The 26,229-nt window shown below is 42.7% G+C and overlaps 2 protein-coding genes and 2 long non-coding RNA genes across 5 annotated transcripts in view; 3 read left to right on the top strand and 1 right to left on the bottom strand.

Moving 5' to 3' along the window:
* UGP2 (UDP-glucose pyrophosphorylase 2) overlaps window positions 1–25,583 on the bottom strand; it is a 35,927-nt gene extending 10,344 nt beyond the window's left edge. The window contains exons 1-4 of one of the 2 annotated variants that reach the window (XM_081906335.1): window positions 25,471–25,583; window positions 17,505–17,632; window positions 12,153–12,260; window positions 6,168–6,353 (exon numbers count right to left, since the gene is read on the bottom strand). In XM_081906335.1, coding sequence (XP_081762461.1) covers window positions 6,168–6,353; window positions 12,153–12,260; window positions 17,505–17,618 — 408 coding nt within the window. In that variant the 5' untranslated portion in view covers window positions 17,619–17,632; window positions 25,471–25,583. Of the gene's footprint in view, window positions 1–6,167; window positions 6,354–12,152; window positions 12,261–17,504; window positions 17,633–23,869; window positions 23,996–25,470 lie in introns of those variants that run through there. The other variant, XM_081906334.1, reaches the window with a different exon arrangement.
* Window positions 4,433–6,161, top strand: LOC309367323. Its single transcript, XR_014167039.1, has 3 exons — window positions 4,433–4,922; window positions 4,964–5,824; window positions 5,999–6,161. It is a non-coding gene; the product is annotated as an uncharacterized lncRNA (long non-coding RNA).
* Window positions 7,122–9,924, top strand: LOC309366590 (uncharacterized protein). The gene is made up of 2 exons (XM_081905272.1): window positions 7,122–7,934; window positions 8,323–9,924. Exon 2 carries the CDS (start codon window positions 8,324–8,326, stop codon window positions 9,593–9,595), a length of 1,272 nt encoding a protein of 423 aa, XP_081761398.1. The 5' UTR covers window positions 7,122–7,934; window position 8,323; the 3' UTR covers window positions 9,596–9,924.
* Window positions 17,519–24,191, top strand: LOC309367285. The gene is made up of 2 exons (XR_014166982.1): window positions 17,519–17,653; window positions 23,894–24,191. It is a non-coding gene; the product is annotated as an uncharacterized lncRNA (long non-coding RNA).
* Window positions 25,584–26,229: the final 646 nt, after the last annotated feature.

Below are 26,229 nucleotides of genomic sequence, written 5' to 3'. Positions count from 1 at the left end.
TGGACAGAAGTCAGAAGAAATTAGCAGAATAGATTCCTACTGAACTGCTTAAAACACACACACACACACACTGCCGCCATCATCACCCAAGAGAATAACTATAGGGAAAACTGTGACACATAACAGCCACAGTTTGTTGCCCAGCTTGAGACAGAGAAATAAATACCTTTCGAAGGAAATTGAAATATCCACCTTTTAAATCTTATTTTCAATAAATGTAAAGTCTCCCCAGCTTTCCATGCAAATGGTAGAAATAAAAACAAAGTTTCTGCAGAAGCTTATAAAATGCTTAAGCTAGCATTGAGAATGTTGTAACTCTAACCAGCTAAATGCTTTCACATCAATCCACCGCCACACACAATTTCAATACAGCTGAAATCAATCTAAAAAGCAGTTGTGTGTCACATAGTTTCATTATTTACATAAGCAGTAAAGTAGATATAATAGTTATAGCACATGGGAAGGTATAGCCATTGCTATTTTTCTAGAAAAAGAGATGCTGGAACTCACCATAAATGCCTCCCTTCTGCTCTTATAATGGCAATGGCGCCCAACTGAGAGGTCCCGGAACTGAGTTCCCTTGAGTTCCAGCCCTGGGTATATTCTAGTCCCCTCCTCCATAAATACTAGAAATTCATTTAATAAGGGCCACCTGGCACAGACCGTATTATCTTTTCAGCATCAATTTAAGAGTCTTCTTCCAGACATTTGGTAGTATTTGATGGGCTGCTTATTAATTTTTGCTAGGCATCTGTCTAACTAGTAACTATTTTAGTGTGATTTCAGTATTGTATTGTTATGGGTGGGGGGGGGGGTTAGACTGTTTCTGAGCACAATCCAAAGGGCTGGTTATTATCTATCTTAGGGCCAGGCTATCTGAAATACTGTATTCCCTCATACAAATCTGTCCAGGTTTTGAGATCTTGGAGGGAGGCCCTTCTGATGGTCCCAGCAGCCGCCCAGGCATGCTTGGTGGGCACACAGGAGAGGTCCTTCTCAGTGGCTGCTCCCAGACTCTGGAACTCCCTCCCTGGAGAAGCTAGATTGGCTCCCTCATGGTTGGCCTTCTGCTGGCAGGTGAAGACTGCTTTGGGGAACTGTTTTTGTTGAAACATGATGTTTTTATTGTAATTATTGGTATAGTTTTAGTAGATTTTATATGTGTTTATTGTTTTACTTCTATCCATGTTTAACAGTTTTTTTAAGGAGCTTTTTCTATGTTTTTAGCAGTTCTTATTTTTATATGCCTTGAGTCCCCAAGTTATGTTCAGTTTGGGCCACAACTCAGTGACAGAACCTCTTCTATGCATGCAAAAGGTGCCAGGTTCAAGTTCCAATATCTCTAGGTAGGACTAGGAGAGTCGCTTATCTGAAACCCAGTCAGTGTAGACAATATTGAATTAGATGGACCAATGGTCTGACGTGGTAAAAAGCAGTTTTATATGCTTCTAGTTTTTTATTGCTGCCCCAAAGACTGAGATTGCTTCATTTTTTTTAAGACTTGCATTTTGTATTTTAGTCAACTCTAAGGGCTTTGTTAAAGGGCAAGTTATAAATATTTGAAATACAGTGGTACCTCGGGATGCGAACGGGATCTGTTCCGGAGGCCCGTTTGCATCCTGAACAGAACGTAAGACGCGACAGCGCATGTGTGCGGTTCGCCACTTCCACGCATGCGCATGACGTCATTTTGACTGTCTGCACATGCGCAAGTGGCGAAACCCAGAAGTAATGCACTCCATTACTTCCAGGTTGCCACGGAGCGCAACCCAAAAGCGCTCAACCTGAAACATATTTATCCTGAGGTATGACTGTAATGAGATCAGGTTTCTGCTTAGGCCAGCACACCAGACCGTATCATGCTGGTTCTTTATAATCTTCAATGACTTTAGACTAAAAAAAGCCCTAGAATCACCTCCTCTAATGTGAATGAGCCCAACAACTTCAATCTTCTTCTGAGGACCTTCTCAGTCAGCTACTATCTATTTTGCTCTGAATTAGATCCCCATTGGGCACTTCACTGACCCTCCCTGCTACCCTCTTCAAATGTTTCACTGTTACTACTCAGAAACATATTGTGATTGCAATGAAGAATGGAATCTCAATTTCATTGTCTTTTAATTCATGTTGCTGTTTTTACTTAACTGCTCAATTTTACACCTTTTGGGTAAGTAGTTTTAGGCACGAGAATTTATGATGACTGGGTTTCTTAAAAACAAAGCAAGTAAAAGACACCCAGAAGGTCACATACTACAAAAAGGACATGATAGCACCCAGACTATCTCCTGCATTTCTGCCATTCTACTATGCCTTCTCAATTAATCTGGCGGTCCCCCCCCCAAAAAAAATCTTAGCAGTTCTCATTCTACAACATAATACATGAAAGCCCAACGCAAAACCTATTTTGAACTGATTTGTAGAGAAGGATGAGTTTCTGCAAGCTTGCTTCTATTTTGAAAGTATAGTGGTGCCCCGCAAGACGAATGCCTCGCAAGACGAAAAACCCGCAAGACGAAAGGGTTTTTCGGTTTTTGCGACGCTTCGCTAGACGATTTTCCCTAAGGGCTTGCATCGCAAGACGAAAGCCCATAGGGAAATCTCGGGGACCTTTTTTTAAATGCTGGCGGTGGGGAGCAAAGCCTTTTTCCCCCCTCCGGACTTCAGAAGAGGTCCAGGAAGGCCGGCGGGGGCGAAAGGCTTTGCTCCCCACCGCCAGCATTTTAAAAGCGGTCCGGGATAGCAGGGATAGCTGCCGCCCGCCAGCATTTTAAGATCGCCCAGGGACAGCGGAAAAGTCCTTCGCTGTCCCGGGGCGATCTTAAAATGCTGGCGGGCGGCAGCGCTGCCGCCCGCCAGCATTTTAAAATCGCCCCGGAACAGCGGAGGAATTCTCAGCTGTCCCGGGGCGATTTAAAAGCCCCCGGTTAGGCAGGCAGGGGGGGCAAAGACTTTTGCCCCCCGCCCGCCTTGGGAAGAGGTCCTGGACCTCTCCCGAAGGCGGGCGGGGGGCAAAAGTCTTTGCTGCCCCCTGCCTGCCTTTCCGGGAGAGCGGGAAGGCAGCGCTGCCTTTTCCGCTCTCCCGGAAAGGCAGGCAGGGGGGAGCAAAGACTTTTGCCCCCCGCCCGCCTTCGGGAGAGGTCCAGGACCTCTTCCCAAGGCGGGCGGGGGGCAAAAGTCTTTGCTTCCCCCGCCTGCCTTCAAAAGCCGTCCGGGATAGCGGGAAGCGCTTCCCTGCTATCCCGGACCGCTTTTAAAATGCTGGCGGTGGGGAGCAAAGCCTTTCGCCCCCGCCGGCCTTCCTGGACCTCTTCTGAAGTCCGGAGGGGGGGAAAAGGCTTTGCTCCCCACCGCCAGCATTTAAAAAAAGGTCCCCGAGATTTCCCTATGGGCTTTCGTCTTGCGATGCAAGCCCATAGGGAAAATCGTCTAGCGAAGCGTCGCAAAAACCGAAAAACCCTTTCGTCTTGCGGGTTTTTCGTCTTGCAAGGCATTCGTCTTGCGGGGCACCACTGTAATACAAATTTGTATAAAGATAATTATTTAAAAACCTGGGAAGATATTAAAAAATTTTTTTATAATTTGGAATAGAATTAATCTTTCACTATTAAGTAGACTGTCGACTATAAAGATGAATGTATTACCTAGAATGCTATTTCTGTTTCAGTTGATTCTGGTGATTGGCAAGACAGATTGAAACACATGGCCAAAAGATATTTCTAAATATATTTGGCAAGGGGAAAAACCTATAATAAAATATAAAATATTGATAGATGCAAAAGAAAGAGGTTTTCCCTGCTGGATATGAGACTATACTATGAGGCATCCTGTGTTTGTTGACTGAAGAAATGGATAACATTAGAGAATTCACATATTCTAGACTTAGGTCATGACAATATTTTTGGTTGGCATGCTTATTTATGGTATGAAGAGGTGAAAGTTCATAAAGGATTTACAAATCATATAATTAGGAAAAATGTGTATATAATATGGGATAAATATAATAATTTATTAGAGTTAAAACGCCACTTTGACTCTCACTGAAGCTATAGAGGTAAAGAAAAAGAATATGATAGAAGGGTAGACAACTTATAAAGGTAAAGGGACCCCTGAACATTAGTTCCGGTCGTGGCCGACTCTGGGGTTGCGGCACTCATCTCGCTTTATTGGCCAAGGGAGCCGGCGTACAGCTTCCGGGTCATGTGGCCAGCATGACTAAGCCGCTTCTGGCGAACCAGAGCAGCGCACGGAAATGCCATTTACCTTCCTGTTGGAGCAGTACCTATTTATCTACTTGCATTTGGACGTGCTTTCGAACTGCTAGGTTGGCAGGAGCAGGAATCGAGCAACGGAAGCTCACCCCGTGGTCGGGATTCGAACCGCTGACCTTCTGATCAGCAAGTCCTAGGCTTGTAGTTTAACCCACACCGCCACCCGCGTCCCTGGACAACTTATAGAAATTTATTAAAACAAGAGAGTATCAATTAAAATAATTTAAGGAATTAACAACATGGATACAATATCATTTGAATGAAGTATTTAAGAAAAACAGGATACGAGGGTTTGGGGAACAAATATCCCAACTGGAGAGAGATCTGTTGGAATGTAATATAAAAGTGCTGTCTAAAATGTATAAAATATTATTGGAATAGGAGACAAAGGACGAGAAAGTAAAATCTTCAATGATACATTGGGCAATAGATATTCGTCATAATATAGACATGGAAGCATGGGAACGATTGTAGAATATGGATATAAAATGTACAGCATGTTATGGTTTAAGAGAAAACTATATGAAAATGATATATCTATGGTATCTAACACCAAGTAAACCGATTTAAATGTACAAATCTAAATCAAATAAGTGTTGGAAATGTAAAGAGAAAGAAGGTTCTTTTTATCATTTGTGGTGGTTTTGTAGTAAGGTTAAGGCTTTCTGAGAAATTATATATAATGAAATGAAAAGGGTGTTTAAAATAACGTTTGTAAAAAAACCAGAAGCTTTTCTCTTGGGAATAATAGGGACAGAACTATCTAAACTGTATAGAAACTTATTCATGTGTGTGACTACAGTGGCAAGAATGTTACTTGCCCTAAAATGGAAAAAAGCAGAAGTCCCAGCAAAGGAAGAATGAATACAAAAACTTACGGAATTTGCAGAAATGGCGAAACTTACCAGAAAAATAAGAAATCAAGATAAGAAACTTTTTTTATAAAAGAATGGAAATGGTTTACTGAATATTTACAGATAAATTGTAAACAGATAAGAACATTGACAGGATTATTGTAATAATCTGCAGTTTCAAAAGAGTATATATTTAAAGAAGATGAATAAATGAGTAAATTAAGTAAATTAGGATATGCAGAAGATATTAAAAATAAATTTAAGGAACCACAGAATGAAGGGGAAGGAAGTCAAGTTTTGAAATGTCAACATGATTGTAAAATCAGTGAAATGTATAAACCTGAAAACTATTTTTTAAAAAAAGTATATGAAACTTCAAATTTCCACAAAATTCTTCAAAATCATTTTCAGCAGCTGCCCTCCTCACCACCCTCCTTCAGAGGGGATGATTAAACTTAAGCACTAGTATAAATTCTTGTTGCTTTCCCTGATCAACAATTAACGAGAAAGTTAACAAAATACAATGACCATTGCTTTGGAAAAGGCGTATCATCAAAACAAAGAAAAAACTAGCCTTTCACTTTCAAAGCAGGCTTATCAATTTTGATTGGACATTTGGAGGGAAATTTTCAAGATAGAGTACCAATATTTCATAAACCATTTGTCCCAGGGAAGTAACCCTATATAACTGGCATGCTTACTGTACTATACGTAGACCAATATTAAAAAAGGAGGGTAAGTTTTGCTTCAAACTTTAACGGAAGCTTCCACATGCTCTCCCCACGGGCTTTTCTTATAAAGATTTAGAGTGACAATCTTAGTTACTTATGAGATTGTAGTAACAATTAAATATTTCTGAACAATGCAAAATTATAGTGCCTGCACAACTCACATTTTCTATAAAACAAAGGTAGCTCCAGCTCCCATCAGCCCCAGACAGCATGGTCAACTGTCTGGAATGATGGGAGTCAGAGATAATTCAGCAGCAATCTAAAGGCCCCTACTATAAAGATTTATTAACGAAGAGAAAACAAAAACAAGTTACCTCAATCTGCTGAACTGTGAGATCCAAGAAGGTATTCTCATTTCGCACACCAATAAGACTTTTGGGGCCTTTACACCCCATACTGGTGCCCAAACCACCATTCAGTTTCACTACAACCAGCTTGTTTAAGACTGAAGCAACACTATCAGGCAACCCCCTTGCTTTTATCTTCTCATACGGTTGTATCTGAAATGAAAACAATGGATTTTAATAATTATTCATGTTATTTACATGGTTGAAGTGTCTTGTATGTTTAAAAAATAATACAACAGAGTTTTAAGGTACTGTTCAGATCTGAAATTCTTTAGAAGTATTAAATCAGGAGGAGGCTCTAAACTAAAGATACTTCTAAACGCATTTTAGCTTTGCTAGCAGTATGCCATCCTAGTTAAAGTTAACAATTCATTGCATTTTAAGCTGGGAGGAATATATTTTGAACTTCCACTCCACAAAGATAAGTTGTTTTTCAAGTGTGTCATTTTCAATTTCTACTAGTTTCTTGGCTACTATGTGTGTTAATTATTATTCAGATACACTAACAGACGTGTAAGAGTGTTGCCTGTCTGTATCATAAGCATGTTCATTTTTTAGGGTTTCATAATTTTACTCACTGTAGCTACTTCAGATTAGCCAATTCTGTTATTGAAAACTTGATAGTAAAACTTTAAAGACAAGCTTTAAAGAGTTTGTTAACAATAACGTTAGATACTAGATGAAATTTTCACCCTACCCCATAGCAATTCAATCACAAAGTACCGTATTTTTTGCTCTATAAGACTCACTTTTTCCCTCCTAAAAAGTAAGGGGAAATGTGTGTGCGTCTTATGGAGCGAATGCAGGCTGCACAGCTATCCCAGAAGCCAGAACAGCAAGAGGGATCGCTGCGCAGTGAGGCTGGCTCCCAAAGTTATTTCAGGTGAAATAGATGGATTTAGGCCCATTGCTTGGCCGAATGTTAATCACACACACTCACACTTCAGTGGAAACGGCATGCAGCTGAGCAGCTCACATTCGGAGCATCAACACAGAAAGGAACAGGAAGAAAGCAACACAAATATTTTGATGGAAGTGTCTTAGGAAAGCGATTTTAAATCATGGACACCTAGGTTCTGAAAATGGTATTGCCTGTATTGGTGTGAGTGATGGGGTCCCATGGCACAAATTCCATGTGGTCCCAGTGCAAAGGAAAAGAGCTAAGATCTTCTCCCTTACTATAATGTCCAAACAAGATGGGATGGGGAAGAAGAATGAGAGGTTTGTAAAGAGTCTTCAATAATTTTGCCAAGGCAATTCTTATTGTTCAGGGCCTCATGCTATTAGCCTTTCTTGTACATGGAGATCCTTTATGAAATGCATTCAGGCCCATCAAACAAATCTGTACTGAGATACACACACTGTATCACCATTTTTATTGCTGGAACTGCTCTGAATCTGACTTCAGGAAGAACGCGTTTTAACTGCACAGTGTCCTGGAATAGACACTCTGCATTGGGAAAGAAGGGAACTGAATTCCCTCCCATTTTCCACTTTCCTGATGTTCCAAACGACCAGTACCCTGGAGTTATGATTTGTGTTGTTGTCAGGATTCTAACTGGCCTGTAACTGACCTAAGAATTCTGCAGAGCAGTTGCTGCTGTGGCTGGCTGGCTGCTCAGGCGAACGTCAGCTCAGTGGCCAACAGCTCAGTCTTCTTGAGGCTCAGGAACACCTAGCAAATAGCTGCTCTGTTCCTGGCACGCTAGACTCTAGCTGAGGAAGGCATTTCACGTAAGTTTATGGATTAAACATTCCTCACTATGCCATCAGGTGTGTTTATGCTCAGTGGAAAAGGATAGCTGCAGTAGCAGATAGCAGAGCAGCGAATCATGAGCAGCTTCCCATCCACAACAGGTTGCTGAGGTTCTGGCCATTTTCACAGGAACAATGCAAGAGTATATTAAATCAGTAGCAGTGTGCTGGAAGAAAGTATGAGTTTCAGCTTCTCTGGATCAGATGTCTATACCTAACCAGGGGGTGGGAGAGAGCAGGAACTCTTTCTTTTGCTGCTTCTTTCTGTGCATGGAAGGAAGAATGCAGGAGGGAGGATGTCCTTCAATGACTAGACATGCTTGTTAGTCCCTCTCTCACTGCATGTTGTCTTCTCTTTTGTTTCCAGGATGTCTGCCAAGGTCTCCCCTGCTCCCCTTCTCTCCAAACCCCCCCTGCAGGTGAAAGAAGGCTCCCTGGTGGTCAGGTGGCTGAGATTAGTTTCCGGCCTCCAATTATCCGCATTCCTAATGGATATTTTGGCCTTGCCGATGTGCATTGCCTCAACAGCCATTGTCAACTGGCGAGTGTGGCATGTGGACAACATCAAAGGAATAGGGTCTGGAAACATCTGGATAGGAATCTGGCAGGTCTGTTTTTGGAAAGACCATTCTAACGACGGCAAGTCTTTTTGGCATTGTGAAAATCTCAATGAGCAACATCCAACCCTCCCAATGGAAATTTTTATTGCACAGGATTTAATGGCCCTAGCTTCCATTATGAATTCAGCGGCCCTAGGATTAATTTCGTTTGCCTTGTACAATGTGTTCAAGCCCAGAAAACATAAGGATTTTGTGTCAACCTTTTTTAGGCTTGCAGCTCTCCTGAACTTAGTTGCAGGGATACTCGTCCTGATTTCCGTGACATGGAACATGTCTGCTGTCTTACAAAATGAGGAAATTGTCTTCCCAGAAGCTTTTGAATTGCCTCAAATTCCCAGTGAGCAGCATATTGGACCTTCTATTTATCTAGGCTATATTGCTGCGGGTTTCCAGCTGCTGAGTGCAGCATTGGTTGGGATGGAGAGATGTTGCATCAGGACCACCGCAACAGATACATCTCAAATAGCAACTGTAGTAGTGATTACCCCAGGAAGTGCAGTGAAAAGCGAGAGTCTAACTATTTGTTCGAAGTGTGGTTCTCTGCTAGACCTGGTAATTCAAGAGAAATCCTCCGCAGTGGAGATGGAGGAAACCCATGCGGAAAATCTTGTCATTCCAGAGGAATCCTGCGCAGTTGAGATGGAGGAAAGCTGTGCAAGTGATCTTGTCATTCCAGAGGAATCCTGCGTGGTTGAGATGGAGGAAAGCTGGGCAAGTGATCTTGTCATTCCAGAGGAATCCTGCGCAGTTAAGATGGAGGAAAGCTGTGCAAGTGATCTTGTCATTCCGGAGGAATCCTGCGTGGTTGAGATGGAGGAAAGCTGTGCAAGTGATCTTGTCATTCCAGAGGAATCCTGCGTGGTTGAGATGGAGGAAAGCTGGGCAAGTGATTTTGTCATTCCAGAGGAATCCTGCGCGGTTGAGATGGAGGAAAGCTGTGCAAGTGATCTTGTCATTCCAGAAGAATCCTGCGCGGTTGAGATGGAGGAAAGCCATACACCCCAAAGGTCACCTGAATGACATCAAAGCCCACCTGATGTCCCCAAACATACGATTATATATGTGATTCCCTAAAACAGGGAGTCATAAACTATCAGATTCAGATCCACGCAGATTGCTCCATACATGCATGGATCTGTGTGGATCAGAATCTTATAATTTTGTTTTGGGACTTCAGGTGGGCTTTGATGTCCTTCAGGTGAGGAAGCCTCTTTTTTATGACTAGTATTTATTTTTTTATTTATTAAAGATTTTGGTGATTTACAAAAGTGTGCAATGTCTCTCTCTCATGTTTTCTCCCCCCATGTAACATTTTTACAAATCATTTTCATTTGTTGAGACATTAGGAAGCAAAGGGGAAAGAGGTGGAGGGAGGGAAAGATGGGCGGTGGTGGGGTCGGGTGGCGATTTTTCTATTTTACTTCCTATATGTAGGGTTTGGTGTCAGGGTTGTTTGTGCAGGTTCTTTGCTGTTCGCTTGTTTTCTTTTGGTGGTGAGAGAGGTTGGGGTTGGCCTAGGGTGTGGTTATTCATTTGTAGTTGGATGTGGTGGTCTTTGTTTTCAAGTGTGAGTGGGGTGGGTGGGTGTTTTGGATCAGCAACAAATCTACTTATTCCAATACCTCCCTTAAAGCAGTTGTGGATCACCACCAAGAAGCCGCCACCACTGAGAAGAGTTCCCTGTAACTTGGCTGCTCCCAGAGCTGGGGGGGTGTCATATTTTTTCCCTTGATTTCCCCCTCTGAAAACTAGGTGCGCCCTATGGTCAGGTGCGCCCTATAGAGCGAAAAATACGGTACCTTTCCTGGCCCCAGGCTTCAATAAAAGCAACCAATAACCATTTATTGTTAAGTATAGCTTGATTTTTCACTGCAAACTTTCATGTTTTTCCATTTGTGTGACCTTCCCTTTTCTAATCTTTTAACACCTATGTTTCTTTTTTTAAATTTTGGGTTTGTAGTAGCATTGCTGGTTTTAACTGTTCTTTTAATTTTTATTAAAATCATTTTACTGAATTATGGTGAAGGGGAGGCTATGAATCCAAACAGATAAATAAGGTCACTATGAAGCATTCAGAGCAACACAAGAACCAAACCACGTTTCAAATACTCTGCAGGTTTCAACTGACAGACCATTTTGGCTTGTAATGCACATGATTGTGACTATCTCAAAATGAATTATAACTGGTAAAGCTCAGTGAAGCAGATCACAGCTTTTAAAATTACATGTCTGATAAAGTAGTTTCAGGCTGAAAATAAGCCATAGTTGCATATGACTTCATGGTCCATACTATTCAAATGAGGTTGAGATCCATCTATTTTCCCACTGCCAGAATAAAGATTCAAAACAAAGTTGTTGTTTTTTAAAAAGTTAACATTGAGATTAGAGATATGCAGACATTATTCAATTGCACATATTTGTTTTTATTTAAAGTCACATCTAAGGCACAAAATTTCATTATAACAGTACCTTTGACGTACAACATAAAGGTAAAGGTAAAGAGACCCCTGACCGTTAGGTCCAGTCGTGGACTACTCTGGAGGAGCCGGCGTGCAGCTTCCGGGTCATGTGACCATCATGACTAAGCCGTTTCTAACGAACCAGAGCAGCACACAGAAACGGCGTTTACCTTCCCGCTGAAGCGGTACCTATTTATCTACTTGCACTTTGACGTGCTTTCAAACTGCTAGGTTGGCAGGAGCTGGGACCGAGCAATGGGAGCTCACCCCATCGCGGGGATTGCCGACCTTCTGATCAGCAAGTCCTAGGCTCTGTGGTTTAACCCACAGCGCCACCAACCAAGTTAAAGATAGAAAATTCACTGCAAACAGATGACTGCAAAAACTGAAGACTTTAAAATATTTTGTGTCCCAAAGAGACACCCATAAAATTTCATTTTTGCTATACTGTATTAGAGGAAGAAAGTAAAGGGAATCTTTGGAAGCAATGCTACACAGTGAAAAGTGTTTTCATGGATTTGAAAGGTCATACATAACCATTGTAATAATCTATTAATACTTTCATCATGCTCATAAGAAGACCAAGGCAACTAAAAACACAGACTGCAATGATGCTAAGAACATAAAGAAGCAATGCAAAGATAATTACCATATATACTCGAGCATAAGCCAACTTTTTCAGCACATTTTTAATGCTGAAAAAGCCCCCCTTGGCTTATACTTGAGTGAGGCGGGCAGTGGTGGCGGGACGAGCGGCCCGATAGGAGCCCTTTCTCGCTGCTGGTCCCGCCGCCACCGGCAGGCACAGGAGCCGCAGTTGGGAGAGGCGCTGTCAGCGGAGGAGGAGGAAAGCTTTGGAAACAATCTCCACCACCCAGGGGTCAGTTGCCAATATTGGCTAAGATCTCTTAAGTGATGGAGACCACCTCACATCTTTAGGATAGTGAGCTGCTGGTGTGTCATGCGATTTATTGACTTCAATGTAGCATGCAGAGGAAGAACACTGGAAACTTGGTTACTGGAAGGTTTTACAGCCCATTCAGCAAGCAAAGGGTGTGGAGTCACAAAACAAACAAAATCCACTGCAGTGGGGTTATTCACATAATGTTGCAACTTACAGAATCTTCTGGAGGCCTCTGGATCTTTTCCCAGTCCACAGAAGGTCCCTTTTCTTGTAAGAATCTGTGAAAGAGCTTTTTAAACCCTTCTAGATCTTTCTTGGTGTGCTGAAAGAAGACATGAGAGGGCAAGTTTTTTTAAAGTAGTATTAGCCAAGAGCACAAGTGTCTATTAACTCCAATGCAAGCCCCAGTGAAACCGAGTTTCTTTACAATTCCCATTAAATTAAACAGACCCTATAATGGAAAATAGACTGGTGGGTTCTCTTCCATCAAACTTTCAAGAAACTTTGAGACTCAGAGGTATAACCAAATTCCAAAAGTTGTTGATAAACCTAACATTAATATACTTGTCTATTACTTCTTTAAAGCTATCTCACCTAGTACCCACCACATCTTTAAGGGAATTCTATGTCAATTATTAGTTTTGTCAAGAAACAAATGCTTCATTCTCACTTCTAATCTTTCATAAATGTCACACCACTCCTTTTTGATGGGAGTGCCTTAATTGTGGGATCCTCCCCCCCCCCAATGACAGTTATAGCAGACCCAACTCAGTTTTCCTTTTAGGTTGGTGGTCAATGGGTTTTCCCCTTCATGGAACACTGCCTTGCCGTGGCGAAGGGGCTTGAAGAACTCAGAGAAGCTATGAACTATGCCGAGCAGGGCACCCAAGATGAACAGGTCATAGTGGAGAGTTTTGACCAAACGTGATCCACCTGGAGGAGGAACCGGCAAGCCACTCCACTATCCCTGCCAAGAAAACTCCATGGACAAAGACAACAGGCATATAAAAGTTATGACGCTGGAAGATGAGCCCCTCAGGTCAGAAGGTGTCCAACATGCTACTGGGGAAGAGCAGAGGGCAAGTACAAGTAGATCCAGAGCTGATGAAGCGGCTGGGCCAAAGCCGAAAGGACGCTCAGTTGTGGATATGCCTGGAAGCGAAAGGAAAGTCCAATGCTGTAAAGAAAAATATTGCATAGGAACCTGGAATGTAAGAACCATGAACCTGGGTAAGTTGGAGGTGGTCAAAAATGTGATGGCAAGAATAAATATTGACATCCTGGGCATCAGTGAACTAAAATGGACGGGAATGGGTGAATTCAGTTCGGATGACCATCATATCTACTACTGTGGGCAAGAAACCCGAAAAAGAAATGGAGTGGCCCTCATAGTCAACAAAAGAGTGGCGAAGGCTGTACTGGGATGCAATCTCAAAAATGATAGAATGATCTTGATACGAATCCAAGGCAGACCTTTTAACATCACAGTAATCCAAGTTTATGCACCAACTACTGGTGCTGTAGAAACTGAAATTGACCAATTCTATGAAGACTTACAACACCTTATAGAAGTGACCCCAAAGAAGGATGTTCTTCTCATCATAGGGGATTGGAATGCTAAAGTAGGGAGTCAAGAGATAAAAGGAACAACTGGCAAGTTTGGCCTTGGAGATCAAAACGAAGCAGGGCAAAGGCTAATAGAGTTCTGTCAAGAGAACAAGCTGGTCATCACAAACACGCTTTTCCAACAACACAAGAGACGACTCTACACATGGACATCACGAGATGGGCAGCATCGAAATGAGATTGATTATATTCTCTGCAGCCAAAGATGGAGAAGCTCTATACAGTCAGCAAAAACAAGACCTGGAGCTGACTGTAGCTCAGATGATCAGCTTCTTATAGCAAAATTCAAGCTTAAACTGAAGAAAGTAGGAAAAACCACTGGGCCGGTAAGATACAATCTAAGTCAAATCCCTTATGAATACACAGTGGAAGTGAGGAACAGGTTTAAGGATTTAGATTTGGTGGACAGAGTGCCTAAAGAACTATGGATGGAGGCTTGTAACATTATACAGGAGGCAGCAACGAAAACCATCCCAGTTAAAAGGAAATGCAAGAAAGCAAAGTGGCTGTCCAATGAGGCCTTACAAATAGCGGGGGAGAGAAGGCAAGCAAAATGCGAGGGAGATGGTGAAAGATACAGGAAATTGAATGCAGATTTCCAAAGAATAGCAAGGAGAGACAAGAAGACCTTCTTAAATGAGCAATGCAAAGAAATAGAGGAAAGCAATAGAATGGGAAGAACCAGAGATCTGTTCAAGAAAATTGGAGATATGAAAGGAACATTTCGTACAAAGATTTCCATAATAAAGGACAAAAGTGGAAAGGACCTAACAGAAGCAGAAGACATCAAGAAGAGGTGGCAAGAATACACAGAGTAATTATACCAGAAAGAAATGGATGTCCCGTATACCCCAGGTATTGTGGTTGCTGACCTTGAGCCAGACATCCTGGAAAGTGAAGTCAAATGGGCCTTAGAAAGCACTGCAAATAACAAGGCCAGTGGAAGTGATGGTATTCCAGCTGAACTATTTAAATTTTTAAAAGATGATGCTGTTAAGGTGCTACACTCAATATGCCAGCAAGTTTGGAAAACTCAGCAGTGGCCAGAAGATTGGAGAAGATCAGTCTACATCCCAATCCCAAAGAAGGGCAGTGCCAAAGAATGCTCCAACTACCGCACAATCACACTTATTTCACACGCTAGCAAGGTTATGCTTAAAATTCTACAAGGAAGGCTCAAGCAGTATGTGGACCGAGAACTCCCAGAAGTGCAAGCTGGATTTAGAAGAGACCAGAAGTGCAAGCTGGATTTAGAAGAGGAACCAGAGACCAAATTGGAAACATGCGCTGGATTATGGAGAAAGCTAGAGAGTTCCAGAAAGACATCTACTTCTGCTTCATTGACTATGCAAAAGCCTTTGACTGTGTCGACCACGGCAAACTATGGCAAGTTCTTAAAGAAATGGGAGTGCCAGATCACCTCATCTGTCTCCTGAGAAATCTCTATGTGGGACAAGAAGCTACAGTTAGAACTGGATATGGAACAACTGATTGGTTCAAAATTGGGAAAGGAGTATGACAAGGCTTTATTTTGTCTCCCTGCTTATTTAACTTATATGCAGAATTCATCATGCGAAAGGCTGGGCTGGATGAATCCCTAGCCGGAATTAAGATTGCCGGAAGAAATATCAACAACCTCAGATATGCAGATGACACAACCTTGATGGCAGAAAGTGAGGAGGAATTAAAGAACCTTTTAATGATGGTGAAAGAGGAGATCGCAAAATATGGTCTGAAGCTCAACATCAAAAAAACGAAGATCATGGCCACTGGTCCCATCACCTCCTGGCAAATAGAAGGGGAAGAAATGGAGGTAGTGAGAGATTTTACTTTCTTAGGCTCAATGATCACTGCAGATGGTGACAGCAGCCACGAAATTAAAAGACGCCTGCTTCTTGGGAGAAAAGCGATGACAAACCTAGACAGCATCTTGAGAAGTAGAGACATCACCTTGCCAACAAAGGTTCGTTTAGTTCAAGCTATGGTTTTCCCAGTAGTGATGTATGGAAGGGAGAGCTGGACCATAAAGAAGGCTGATCGCCGAAGAATTGATGCTTTTGAATTATGGTGCTGGAGGAGACTCTTGAGAGTCCCATGGACTGCAAGAAGATCAAACCTCTCCATACTGAAGGAAATCAACCCTGAGTGCTCACTGGAAGGACAGATTGTGAAGCTGAGGCTCCAGTACTTTGGCCACCTCATGAGAACAGAAGACTCCCTGGAGAAGACCCTGATGTTGGGAAAGATGGAGGGCACAAGGAGAAGGGGGCGACAGAGGACGAGATGGTTGGATAGTGTTTTCGAGGTTACCAGCATGAGTTTGACCAAACTGCGGGAGGCAGTGGAGGACAGAGGTGCCTGGCGTTCTCTGGTCCATGTGGTCACGAAGAGTCGGACACGACTAAACGACTAAACAACAACAACAACAACAACAACAATGGGTTTTTGTTCCATTTCACATTTTGTTAATGTTTTTTTAATTTTACTTAGTTATGATAGTGGTCAACAATCTTTATACACCCATGAACAGACATGCATTTTTGAGCAAGTGCCATGGGCATCACCACATCTGGTTACTTCTCTCCCCTCCTCAAGAGAGACAGAAAGCACACAAATAGTTTGTTTTCCCAATATAACTGGGTAAAAGTTGGATCCAGCAGAATAATTCTGAGCCCTGAAAAGCACATGTAATTTAAAAGAGGAAATGAGTGTCACTCTTCCAACTTTACCCTTTAGCTCTGGGTAGTTTTCAAGGGAGAAAAAGTCAATTTCACCACCTCATGGCAGGAGGGAGGTAGCTCACAAGACATCAAACCACTTTGTGTTTTTTTCTTAAGAGTCAAGCAGTTTATAATTTTTAAATAAAAGCAAGGTCAAATTGGTTCACTGTATTATGATTTGAATGCACTTCTAGGTTATGTTACAAAGGTGTTGCAAAGATTTCTTAGAAAAAAAAAATTTAAAAAGTGTTTCTTTACTAAGTTCAAAGATGTAACTTCTCTTAGGAGTATTTTCTCTAAACTATGAAGTCCCAGCCACCTTAGCCTTTCCTGGCAAGAAAAGCTCTTTAATTCCATATTTATTTTAGATGGCCTTTACTAGCTGCACATCATCGTTTTTGAAAATACAACCAACTACCTGAACTACACATAATATACTAAATTAACTGCATCTCTGATTTGTTTAATATTCTAATACTTGCTGTTTTAATTTCCAGTCCCTTATCTAATTTCAAATCTGGAATTTGCTTTGTTTTCACTTCAGTGAGCTTCACAGGGTAGTTATAGCTAATTAGATCCTGTGCATGTGAAGCTGGGAAATTTGTCCCCAAAGGCACTTACACTGGTTCTCATCTGCTACTTGTTGCCCATCCACCCAGTTATGCAAGTTATACATGTAGAGCTTGTAGTCATCTTGGGATTTTCCACTATGTAACATCCAACAATGTCCTACTGATGTCTCATAATATCCAAGCACAGATGTCTGCAATGTCAGAGTGAGGGAAATGTCCCAAGTGGCTGGGCAGAAAAAGCACACTCTGTCATCACACAGTTTGGGCAAATGTATCAGCTGATCCGGTCTTAAGACACCATTAGTTTCAACAAAATGAAAAGCAATATACTAGAGACTATATTCTAAATAAAACTGTACTTTCCTACAGTCCTGTGGACCTACATACCAAAGAACAAGAGAGTTTCTCAACAGGCCTGAGTTTTACATGATTAGCAGGTCCAAAGATGTCGGTCTATAACTTATTTCATTTATTTATTATTTATTCAATTTGTTAGTCATTTTATCTTGCCTAAGGCAACCCAAAGCAACTTAAACCAATTTAACATGAAAATGTTCATCTGCCCATATTTCAAATATCCTTCTAAATTTTTAGAAGTCATACCAAAAGCACTTCCCTCATGCACATTTAAATAATTGAAGTCCCTACCTCTAGTTCATTCTGTGGTGCAGTACCAAGTATCTTGTCCAGTTCCACTTTCATGGAATATTCCAGTTCTTGTCTAATCGCTTCCTGGAATTGGGAAGTACCGGCCTGAGACATCGCTTTGCTAAAATCTTTATAAAAAACAGAGAGAGGTAGAGAGATGGGAACAAAACGCTTGTGTGGTAAAGTGTAGGTAACTAAGAATGCATTAGAAAGCAGTTTTGTATTGTTTCAGATTTCTTTTCTACAGAATTAAAAGTCACACCATGCTTCCATTTTATTAATCAATGGACCAAAGGAAGACGATGCACTTCCATTTGTGTATGTACTGAAATAACAGACAATGTGGCCATCAATAAAAATCTAAGAACTAATAGCAATCTTGCAAGCAAGGGCATCAGGCTGTTCAATAGCCAAGCATTGCAGATTTGCCTAGCAATCCAAAATATGTCATATAAAAATAGAAACCTGCTCATGAACTGTCATGCTCCATGACAGTTAGCCTCCCGTAATGTGTCTGTTATTACCGTATCTCCCTCCCTTAAAAACATCTCCTTATCCAGGTATTCAGCCATTACTAAGCAACACAAAAAGTGAATTGCTCTATCCCTCTCATCTGTATTTACTTTGTTTCTTAAAGCCACTTATTTCACACATGCAGAGAACAAAATCAGCATCTAGTATGAAGCCTTAGAGTGCTGATTCGCCTTATATTGCTTTGGTAATTTTTAAAACAAACTCCCCTTTTTAATGCATAAATGCCTTGAACATATTGGTAGTCTCAGGAAAAAACACAAGATTAATTTGGAAATGTAGCTCTAGGGGGAAAAATTGAAGTGACAAATATAAGTGAGATTCTGAAATACACATCTTCTTTTGTAATAGAAATTGTGAACAAAGTTCAAAATCATCCGGATGAAAATGTCTGTTTCAACATGCAAACATTGCTTTTCATTTTACAACACTCCTGATTCAACAGAAAGGCATTTCTAGGTGTTGCAATAATTGCCCAGAGCACTTTTGTTTTATGTAGAAATAGCTCTAACATGCTTAATGGCTTTCATTATATCAGAAGGTATGTGGCACTTTCTAATTCCTCTGTTAAGCATGCAATAGCCACTTTTGTTTTTCAGGGAGGAAAGTGTTGCAATTACAGTGGTACCTCAGGTTACATACGCTTCAGGTTACAGACTCCGCTAACCCAGAAATAGTGCTTCAGGTTAAGAACTTTGCTTCAGGATAAGAACAGAAATCGTGCTCTGGCGGCACGGAGGCCCCATTAGCTAAACTGGCGCTTCAGGTTAAGAACAGTTTCAGGTTAAGAACGGACCTCCAGAACGAATTAAGTACTTAACCTGAGGTACCACTGTAATGTACTATAGCAGAAGACAAGGAGAGAGACTGACATTCCAAAACTTTTTGGTACAATGCAATTATGTGCACATAGTCTGGAGTGTAACTAATCATATTTGAAAAATTATCATGAAAAATTAAATGAACATAGAAAGTGTTCATTTAAAGGCTGCAAGCGGGAGAACTAGGCATTAGTTCCCGGGGCAGAAATTCAACAAGCATGGCATCATCATCGCAAAAGCCCACCAACCAGATCAACCTTAACAGACCTTGACCAGGGCTTTAAAGGCCAATCGTAGCATTTGGTCACATTCTCGGGCATACATACACACAGTCCTTCATATCATCAGATTATATACCATTCTGAGGTTTACATGTCAGAATCAATACCAAATTGAACTTGGAAATAAATGGGAAAACAATGCAGCTAATGCAAAATTGGTGCGATCTGATCAAACCACCAGGGCCCACAAGTATTTGGGGTGGGGGGTTAATTCTGCACCAGTTCCCAAACTGTTGTCAAAGGCAGACCTCCTATATAGAGGTCACCTGTGCTTCCATAGGTGACAATAGACCAAGGAATACCCCAAACTTCATACCGGGGGGCAGTGTTGAAGGAAGCCTGGTCCAAAACTGACTGCAAACCTTCATCACATCAGAGGTTTCCCACTAAGTCCAAGTCGTTTGCCCTTATCCTACAACTGCCTCCAAATACCTGGTTAAGGTATCTACTGCCTCCCTGGGATAAGCAGATAAAACAAAATATATTGTGTTTTCTGTATACAAAATGTGATTTCACAGAATCAGAGTTGGAAGAGACCCCGAAGATCTAGTCCAACCCCGTACAATGCAGGAATATGCAGCTGTCCTCTGCTCTAGCCCCCAAATGACCTTTCCTACCAGTTTCACTGGAATGTAAAAAAGTGTAGATGACAGGCTGGAAATCTGACTTTCTTTTTATTCCTCCATCTAGTGCCGAATTCAGCCTAGTTAGATCCAACAATTAATCTTCTTTATGTTTCTGTCAGCTTAAATGTAGTTTTCGGAAGATCTCTGCTGCAGGGGGGAGTTTGAGGCTTCGCTCCCACAGAGTTGCAATACTGCCATGTCCGCAGGCTCAATCACCGGTGTACCCCCCCCCCTCCGTTCCTCTCAGAACAGGGGTTTGAGGGTCGCAGGAGAGCCCTTTTGCAGATTGCTGGACCCCTCAACACCCTGAGAACCCTCTCAAGACTTTTAAGGGGGTGCACCTCGCCTTGGTGCTTCCCCCTGTATCTCCACGGGGCTCGAGTCCGTCAGATGATCAGACTAGCACTCCTTTTTGCCATTTGCAGAAACCGGAAGTCAAAGTCCCATTTTGTCAAAGCATGGATACCATGGCTGATGGTATCAAAAGCTGCTGAGAGTCCAGAAGCAGTAACAGAGTTGCACTCCACCATCCATCTCTTGGTGAAAATCATTCACCAGGATTTTCCAAAGTAGTTTTTGTGTTGAGTGGGCATTATTGTTTTGGAAGATGTTTAGTAGGGCCAGTTCTGGAGTGACGTCTAATATTTGCTTAGTTATTTTGCATATTTCTTGTATGATTGATGTCCAGAAGATTTGGATTTTACGACATTCCCACCGCATGTGGAGGTACGTGCCTGGGGAGGTGCATCCTCTCGAGCATTTTGGTGAGGTTCCTGAGCTTACAGTAGTACCTCAGGTTAAGCACTTAATTCGTTCTGGAGGTCCATACTTAACCTGAAACTGTTCTTAACCTGAAGCACTTTAGCTAATGGGGCCTCCTGCTGCTGCTACGCCGCCGGAACACGATTTCTGTTCTCATCCTGAAGCAAAGTTCTTAACCTGAAGCACTATTTCTGGGTTAGCGGAGTCTGTAACCTGAAGCGTATGTAACCTGAGGTACCACTGTATTAGCATTAGTTTCTGTGGTGTTAGGTACCACCTGTGCGTTTCAGATTGAGTTCTTTCCTTTTCGCCGATATGGATTTGAAAGTTTAGACCACATTCTGGTCCATTAGGTGGAGTTAATCTCATAGCCTATGTCGTTCCCCCATTGTTTTTTATTACATATAGGGGGTTTGTGGGATTTTGGAGTAGTATTTTGTATACTGCAGATACCGTCCCTTTGTTGTGTCCCTTTGTTGTTAGGAGGTTTTCGAAGGTTGTCAAGGGCCCAGTTGCAGCTGATTTTACTACTCGAAACCTGGCAAATCAAAGGCTTATACCACCTAACAGACTTCTACAAAAATAACAAACCCATATTAACACAAGAAATAAAAGACAAACTAGGGGACACCCAAATGCCCTGGCTAACACATCACCAATTGCATGCCTTCTTAAACAATTCAGAGACAGTTGTTGACTAACAATGTGATGAGTGTGATCGTTAGGCAAGTGCCATTTAAATGTTAAGTGCAAGAAGAAAGGTGGTCTCTCTCTTTTTCTAGCAATACTCTTATTAACACATGTCCCAAATTTATATTAGGGTCACATTCAGTAAGAAGGGTTTGCTTAAACAGTTGGAAATCATGCTTATGTGAGCTAAGGCCCAATATTCTGTCCAAATAAATTGCTCATGTAAAAATTAAGTGTTATCATCTGGCTGTGAATATTGAATTTAGAGGAAGACTAGGCAAGATCCAGCCAAAGTCTCATTCATTTCAGTGGGAGGGTTAAACATGCACTTAGCTCTACTTCACTGAAATCAAAAGGATATTCCATTCCTATTGATTTTTATTTCAAGACAATTTCCACTTAATTCAATGGGACCTCTTTGGGACTAGGTATGCATTCGATATTCGCTCTGTGTTTTATGGAGACTGATCTTTTAAAGCACCATACCAAATGTTTTATATGTTGCAATGAAACCCATACCTGCACACTTCTTAGGATTTAGGACAACAGTTCTGGCATCATGTAGTTTTTGCTATTCTTTTGTCATTCTTTCTCCCTTGGAATTGATGGTATTTTATCATATGAATAAGGGTAAAATCCTAAATTCTTTTCCACCCATCTACCAATTATCTGCCTGAATAAATATTAAATCCAAGTGTGCAGCTGAGTTTTAATAGCTAATGGTCCATCAAATTACTTGGCCTAAATGCTTAAAATAATCCCTAAGTATGAAACTTGAAATAAAACAGTAGTCCTAAAAACAAAACAAAAAACAAGAAAAATAGTATGTTATCATAGATGGATATTTAATACCTTAAGTATAGTTTCAGCAAAGGGACCAAACCTGGCTTGCCTGAATAGAATCCGCTATACAAACTCACAGCACAGAAAGGAGTCTTGGTTACAGTTTCTTTTTAAAAACTAGTTTACAGAAATGTTAACAGGTATTACCATAGAGCAAAGTAGCCCCAAGGAGGGATTTTTAATACATGTCATACAAGATATATTTATGCAGCCAGTAACACACAGGTTTTAAGAATACTTTACTGGCTAAAGAATTAAGGCACACGGCACAAGTGTCATGTGTAGGCCATTGCCTGTTAACCTCATCTATAACAATATGCTGTAGTAATTTAATGTTAAATAGCAATTATCTTTTTAAAATATCAAATATAATGAGAGAACAGTGTACACTGTTCCCTACAGATAAAGCTCATTTTCTTTTGCCAACACTTAGTCTATTTAGTCTATATTTTAGCCTTCTTAAAATTAGCTCACAGCATTTTATGTATTCTACTACACCCATTCTGGATTTAAGGGAATAAAATCTGACGTACCATGAAGCAATTTCACCCAAGCATACAGTTACAAACCATTTGAGCAAAAGAAAACAGGAAGCTGTTATGCGTAAACTCCTCAGCTTCTACTCATAGTGATAGAAATCTCCAGCAGGCTGGGAAATACCATGTCAGGTTGTAAACATAGAAGGGGGCATTTCGAAGTGTTTAAATGTATGCTAAAAATACAACTGTTTCGATTCCAATAAGGCAATTAAATTTACCTTTAACCTAATAAAACTGACACTTTGAGAAACATAAGCAACCTCCCCCTTTTATACACAAAATGGCCTCCTCCAGTATTGGGCTTTAAAAGTGCAATAGCACACATAAGGAGAACATTTCATCGTCCCTTGTTGCACAGAGTTGACTGGCTGCAGGTAGATGACTTTCAGGTTCAATCAACCTTGCTCTTAGCTCTCTTATTAGTCTGCCTACAAGCAAGACATAATCATACTGCACTCGTATACTATATATTCTACAGTATCCCCCCCCCAAAAAAATCAATACTTGACTTTTTATATATTCTCTCAGTTCAAAGTACTGTGTTCTGCACAATTTACACATAAGGACTGAAAATCTGATCTGTTTTCTCCAAGTAGGTACTGTAATTATAAAGTTTTTCTGGCATACAAAAGGGCACAAACTTTTAATTTAAAATAATTCACACTGTTGCAAGAATCCTTTTTTTTTTCAAATAAAAGAAATGTATCAGTCATCAGGCTTCCTGAAACGTCTTCTTATGGACTTTTCCAAATTTCGCAATAGAAATCTCCGAGAATCAAACCACTTACACAGAACCCGTGGAATGAGACAGCCATACCTTACCAGAAAAATCTCACGCTATAATTCGCCAGAAACTATTACACCAAACCGCAAGACATGTAGATAAAGGTTTAAAGACAGAAAGGCCAGGCAGCAAATCTGGACGGACCCCACCTGCAATTTGCCAGATTCAGAGGCAGCGGCTACAAGACACTTCAGTCCGGTTTTGCAATGTTATGCATTGAAAGAAGAGAAAAAGAAAGCCTACATACTCTCTCGCCCAAGCGAAAAGAATCAGCTGAGAGAAAGCGGCCGTGCTCCGCTGTCACCCGAGCAAAGACGAGAAGATAGGCTTAATTAACCCAATGATACTCCCCTTCAAGCCCCCTCCGTTTACCACCCATCACCACTGCATTTCGGCAGCCTCTGCTTGTGAAAAAGAGCTGTTTTATTTAAAAACAGACCCAACCCCGGGCATCATGCAGCTTTAGAGGAAAACTAAGTAGTTCCTACCTTTTGCAAATGACGACATTTTAGAGCTTTATGGGGGGATACTCTTGTTTTATAAATATAGAAAATATTTAAGACACGCTTGTCCCCACAAAAATTACAAGAAACGCTCGGAAAAATAGGAAGGTGGTGGTTGTTTGTTTGTCCTTGCCGCCCTGCTTCGTGTATATCTCAGTTTAAAAGCATCGAGAATAGGTTAAAAATATATATATATTAAAAACCAAAATAAACTCCCCCGCAACAAACCGCTCAAAGAATTTTCACGCAAGTTTCCTGTCGTGCCCGATTTCCCCGATCCTTCTCTACATCTGCCCTCGGAAATAAATGAATAGGGCGAGCTGGTTAAGAGGGGAAAACCACAAAGAATTTAAATTTCCTCAATGAAAGAGGCGGGCCTAAAGCTGTGTCTCACCACCCTCTCGCCCTCCCCTTTCCCCGCGGAGGGCCGGCGCCTCCCCAGCCTCCCCGGGGGGAAGCTCCCCTTCCGGATTGGGGCCAGGGGCTCCCGCCCAGCCGGCCTCGCGCCCCTTTCCTCTTCGGAAGGGCTGCTGTGGATTTACGAGGCTCGGCGCTTCTTCTCCGCGTGCCAGCACTAGGCATGGATGCCCGGCAACTCCTCCTGCCTGCCCCCCGAGTTCCAAGGGAAAGATTCCAATAGTAAGCCTGCTTTTTTCCAAAGGTGGTGCGTTTACTCCTCCGGCACCTCAGCAGCTGCCCTTGAAGCCCCGCTTCCCTGGATAGGAGTTGCGCTTTTGGAATCTGCGCGGGGGGGGGGGTTGCGCCTGAGTAAAATACAAGACCAAAAAACGCACGATAAAATGTCCGTCCAGCTCCCCCCTCTCTCCTGTATATCCTAGAGGAGTTGGACGGACATTTTATCATATATTTTTTTGGGGGGGGGGTCTTGTATTTACTCAGGAGCAAGCCCCGCAGATTAAGAGAGATGCACGCAGAGGTTGGCCTTGTTTTACAGTGAGGCCACGTGTCCTGAATTTTAAGAAAGGGTCGACTGAAAGGCTCCTGCGAAGCTGCCACAGGCGGAGGCAAACGCGCCGGCTTCCTCCCACGCGGGGCGCAATGCCTTCCTGGCACTTGAAGCATCTGTACTTGGAGAAGCTGCAGAAGGCGGCACGAGTGTGTGGCGGGGTTGCTGTTTGTTGTGCGTTTCGGGGGGGGGGGACAGGAGTTTCCTCCCCACGGGCAAGCGGAATAATTGCGGAACACCCCCCCCCGCTAGTATTACTTGGCACAGGCCAAGAGCCCCCCCCCCCCGGGCAGAACCTTCAAGGCCGCCTCTGCCAAGGCGGGGGCTGTTGCGGGGGTCGCGCAGGACAAGCGCCACACACAGATCTCTCGGGCCTCCCCACAGACGCGCGCAGCCACCATTGGAGGGGAAATGGCGGGGGACGGAGGGAGGCGTCCCGACCCAGCCACCTTCGCCCCCAAGCCCGCCATGGCGGGTCCCACACGCCCACGCTGCCCGCCGCCGCCTCCTCCCCCGAAACTGCGTGACGGGGAGGCGCCATCCACGGAGGGAGGGGCAATGGCGGCGGAGACACCCCCCCCCCGACCCCGCTCTCTCCAAGCCAGTAGAGTCTCGTTACCTCCTTTCCGCCCCTTTTCCACGTTTGTTTCCCCTATTTCCCGAGGGGGGCGGGCGGGGGGGCACTGCTTGTGGTGGGGGAAATATATTTATCTATACTGTATATCTCAACGGCGTGTTTCCCAGGCAGCCCGGGGCTCCTCAAAGGGGCTGGAGGAGGAGGAGGAGGACGAGGAGCGGCCGCGCCAACAGCAGCTGAGGCAAGACAGCAGCGCGGCCTCCTCCTTCTTCTTCCCCGGCCTCGCGAACGGAAGCGCCCTCTCCGCAGGCCTTGAAGGGCAGCGCCGCCTGCGCGACGCCGCCAATCAGGAAGCAGGCCAAGCCAGGAGGGCGGGCCTTTCGGCGGCCTTCGGTTCGCTGCAGAAGCCGGAGCTTCTCCTTGGCTGCGAGCTCGGCTTTGGCTGACGTGGCTTTCGCGAAAAAAGACCCCGCGAGCCTCTCCCCCCGCGTGGGGTGGGGGGGGGGAATAAATGGTTTTATTCCGAGACAGGCGCCTTGATTCTCCAGTCTTGGAGGAGGGTTTCTTTGCTTTACAGTCAAGCTGTGTATATAAATTTTAAGAAACAAATAAATTATTGTTTATTATTTGTTTCACAAAATTTATACACCGCTTGATTATTATTTTTAAATCCTCAAAACGGTTTACAAAAAGACAAGACAACAATACTTTAAAGAGTAAAGGTAAAGCGACCCCTGACCATTAGGTCCAGTCGGGGCCGACTCTGGGGTTGCGGCGCTCATCTCGCTTTATTGGCCAAGG

The sequence above is a fragment of the Podarcis melisellensis genome (genome assembly GCF_964234715.1).
Source record: "Podarcis melisellensis genome assembly, chromosome: 3".
Taxonomy (NCBI): Eukaryota; Metazoa; Chordata; class Lepidosauria; order Squamata; family Lacertidae; genus Podarcis; species Podarcis melisellensis.
Note: the sequence above shows the minus strand (reverse complement) of the source record. Positions and strands in the feature narration are given on the sequence as shown.

Bases quoted from the DNA above. Each gene is read 5' to 3' on its own strand.
- LOC309366590 (XM_081905272.1), top strand. From the start codon at position 8,324: ATGTCTGCCAAGGTCTCCCCTGCTCCCCTTCTCTCCAAACCCCCCCTG.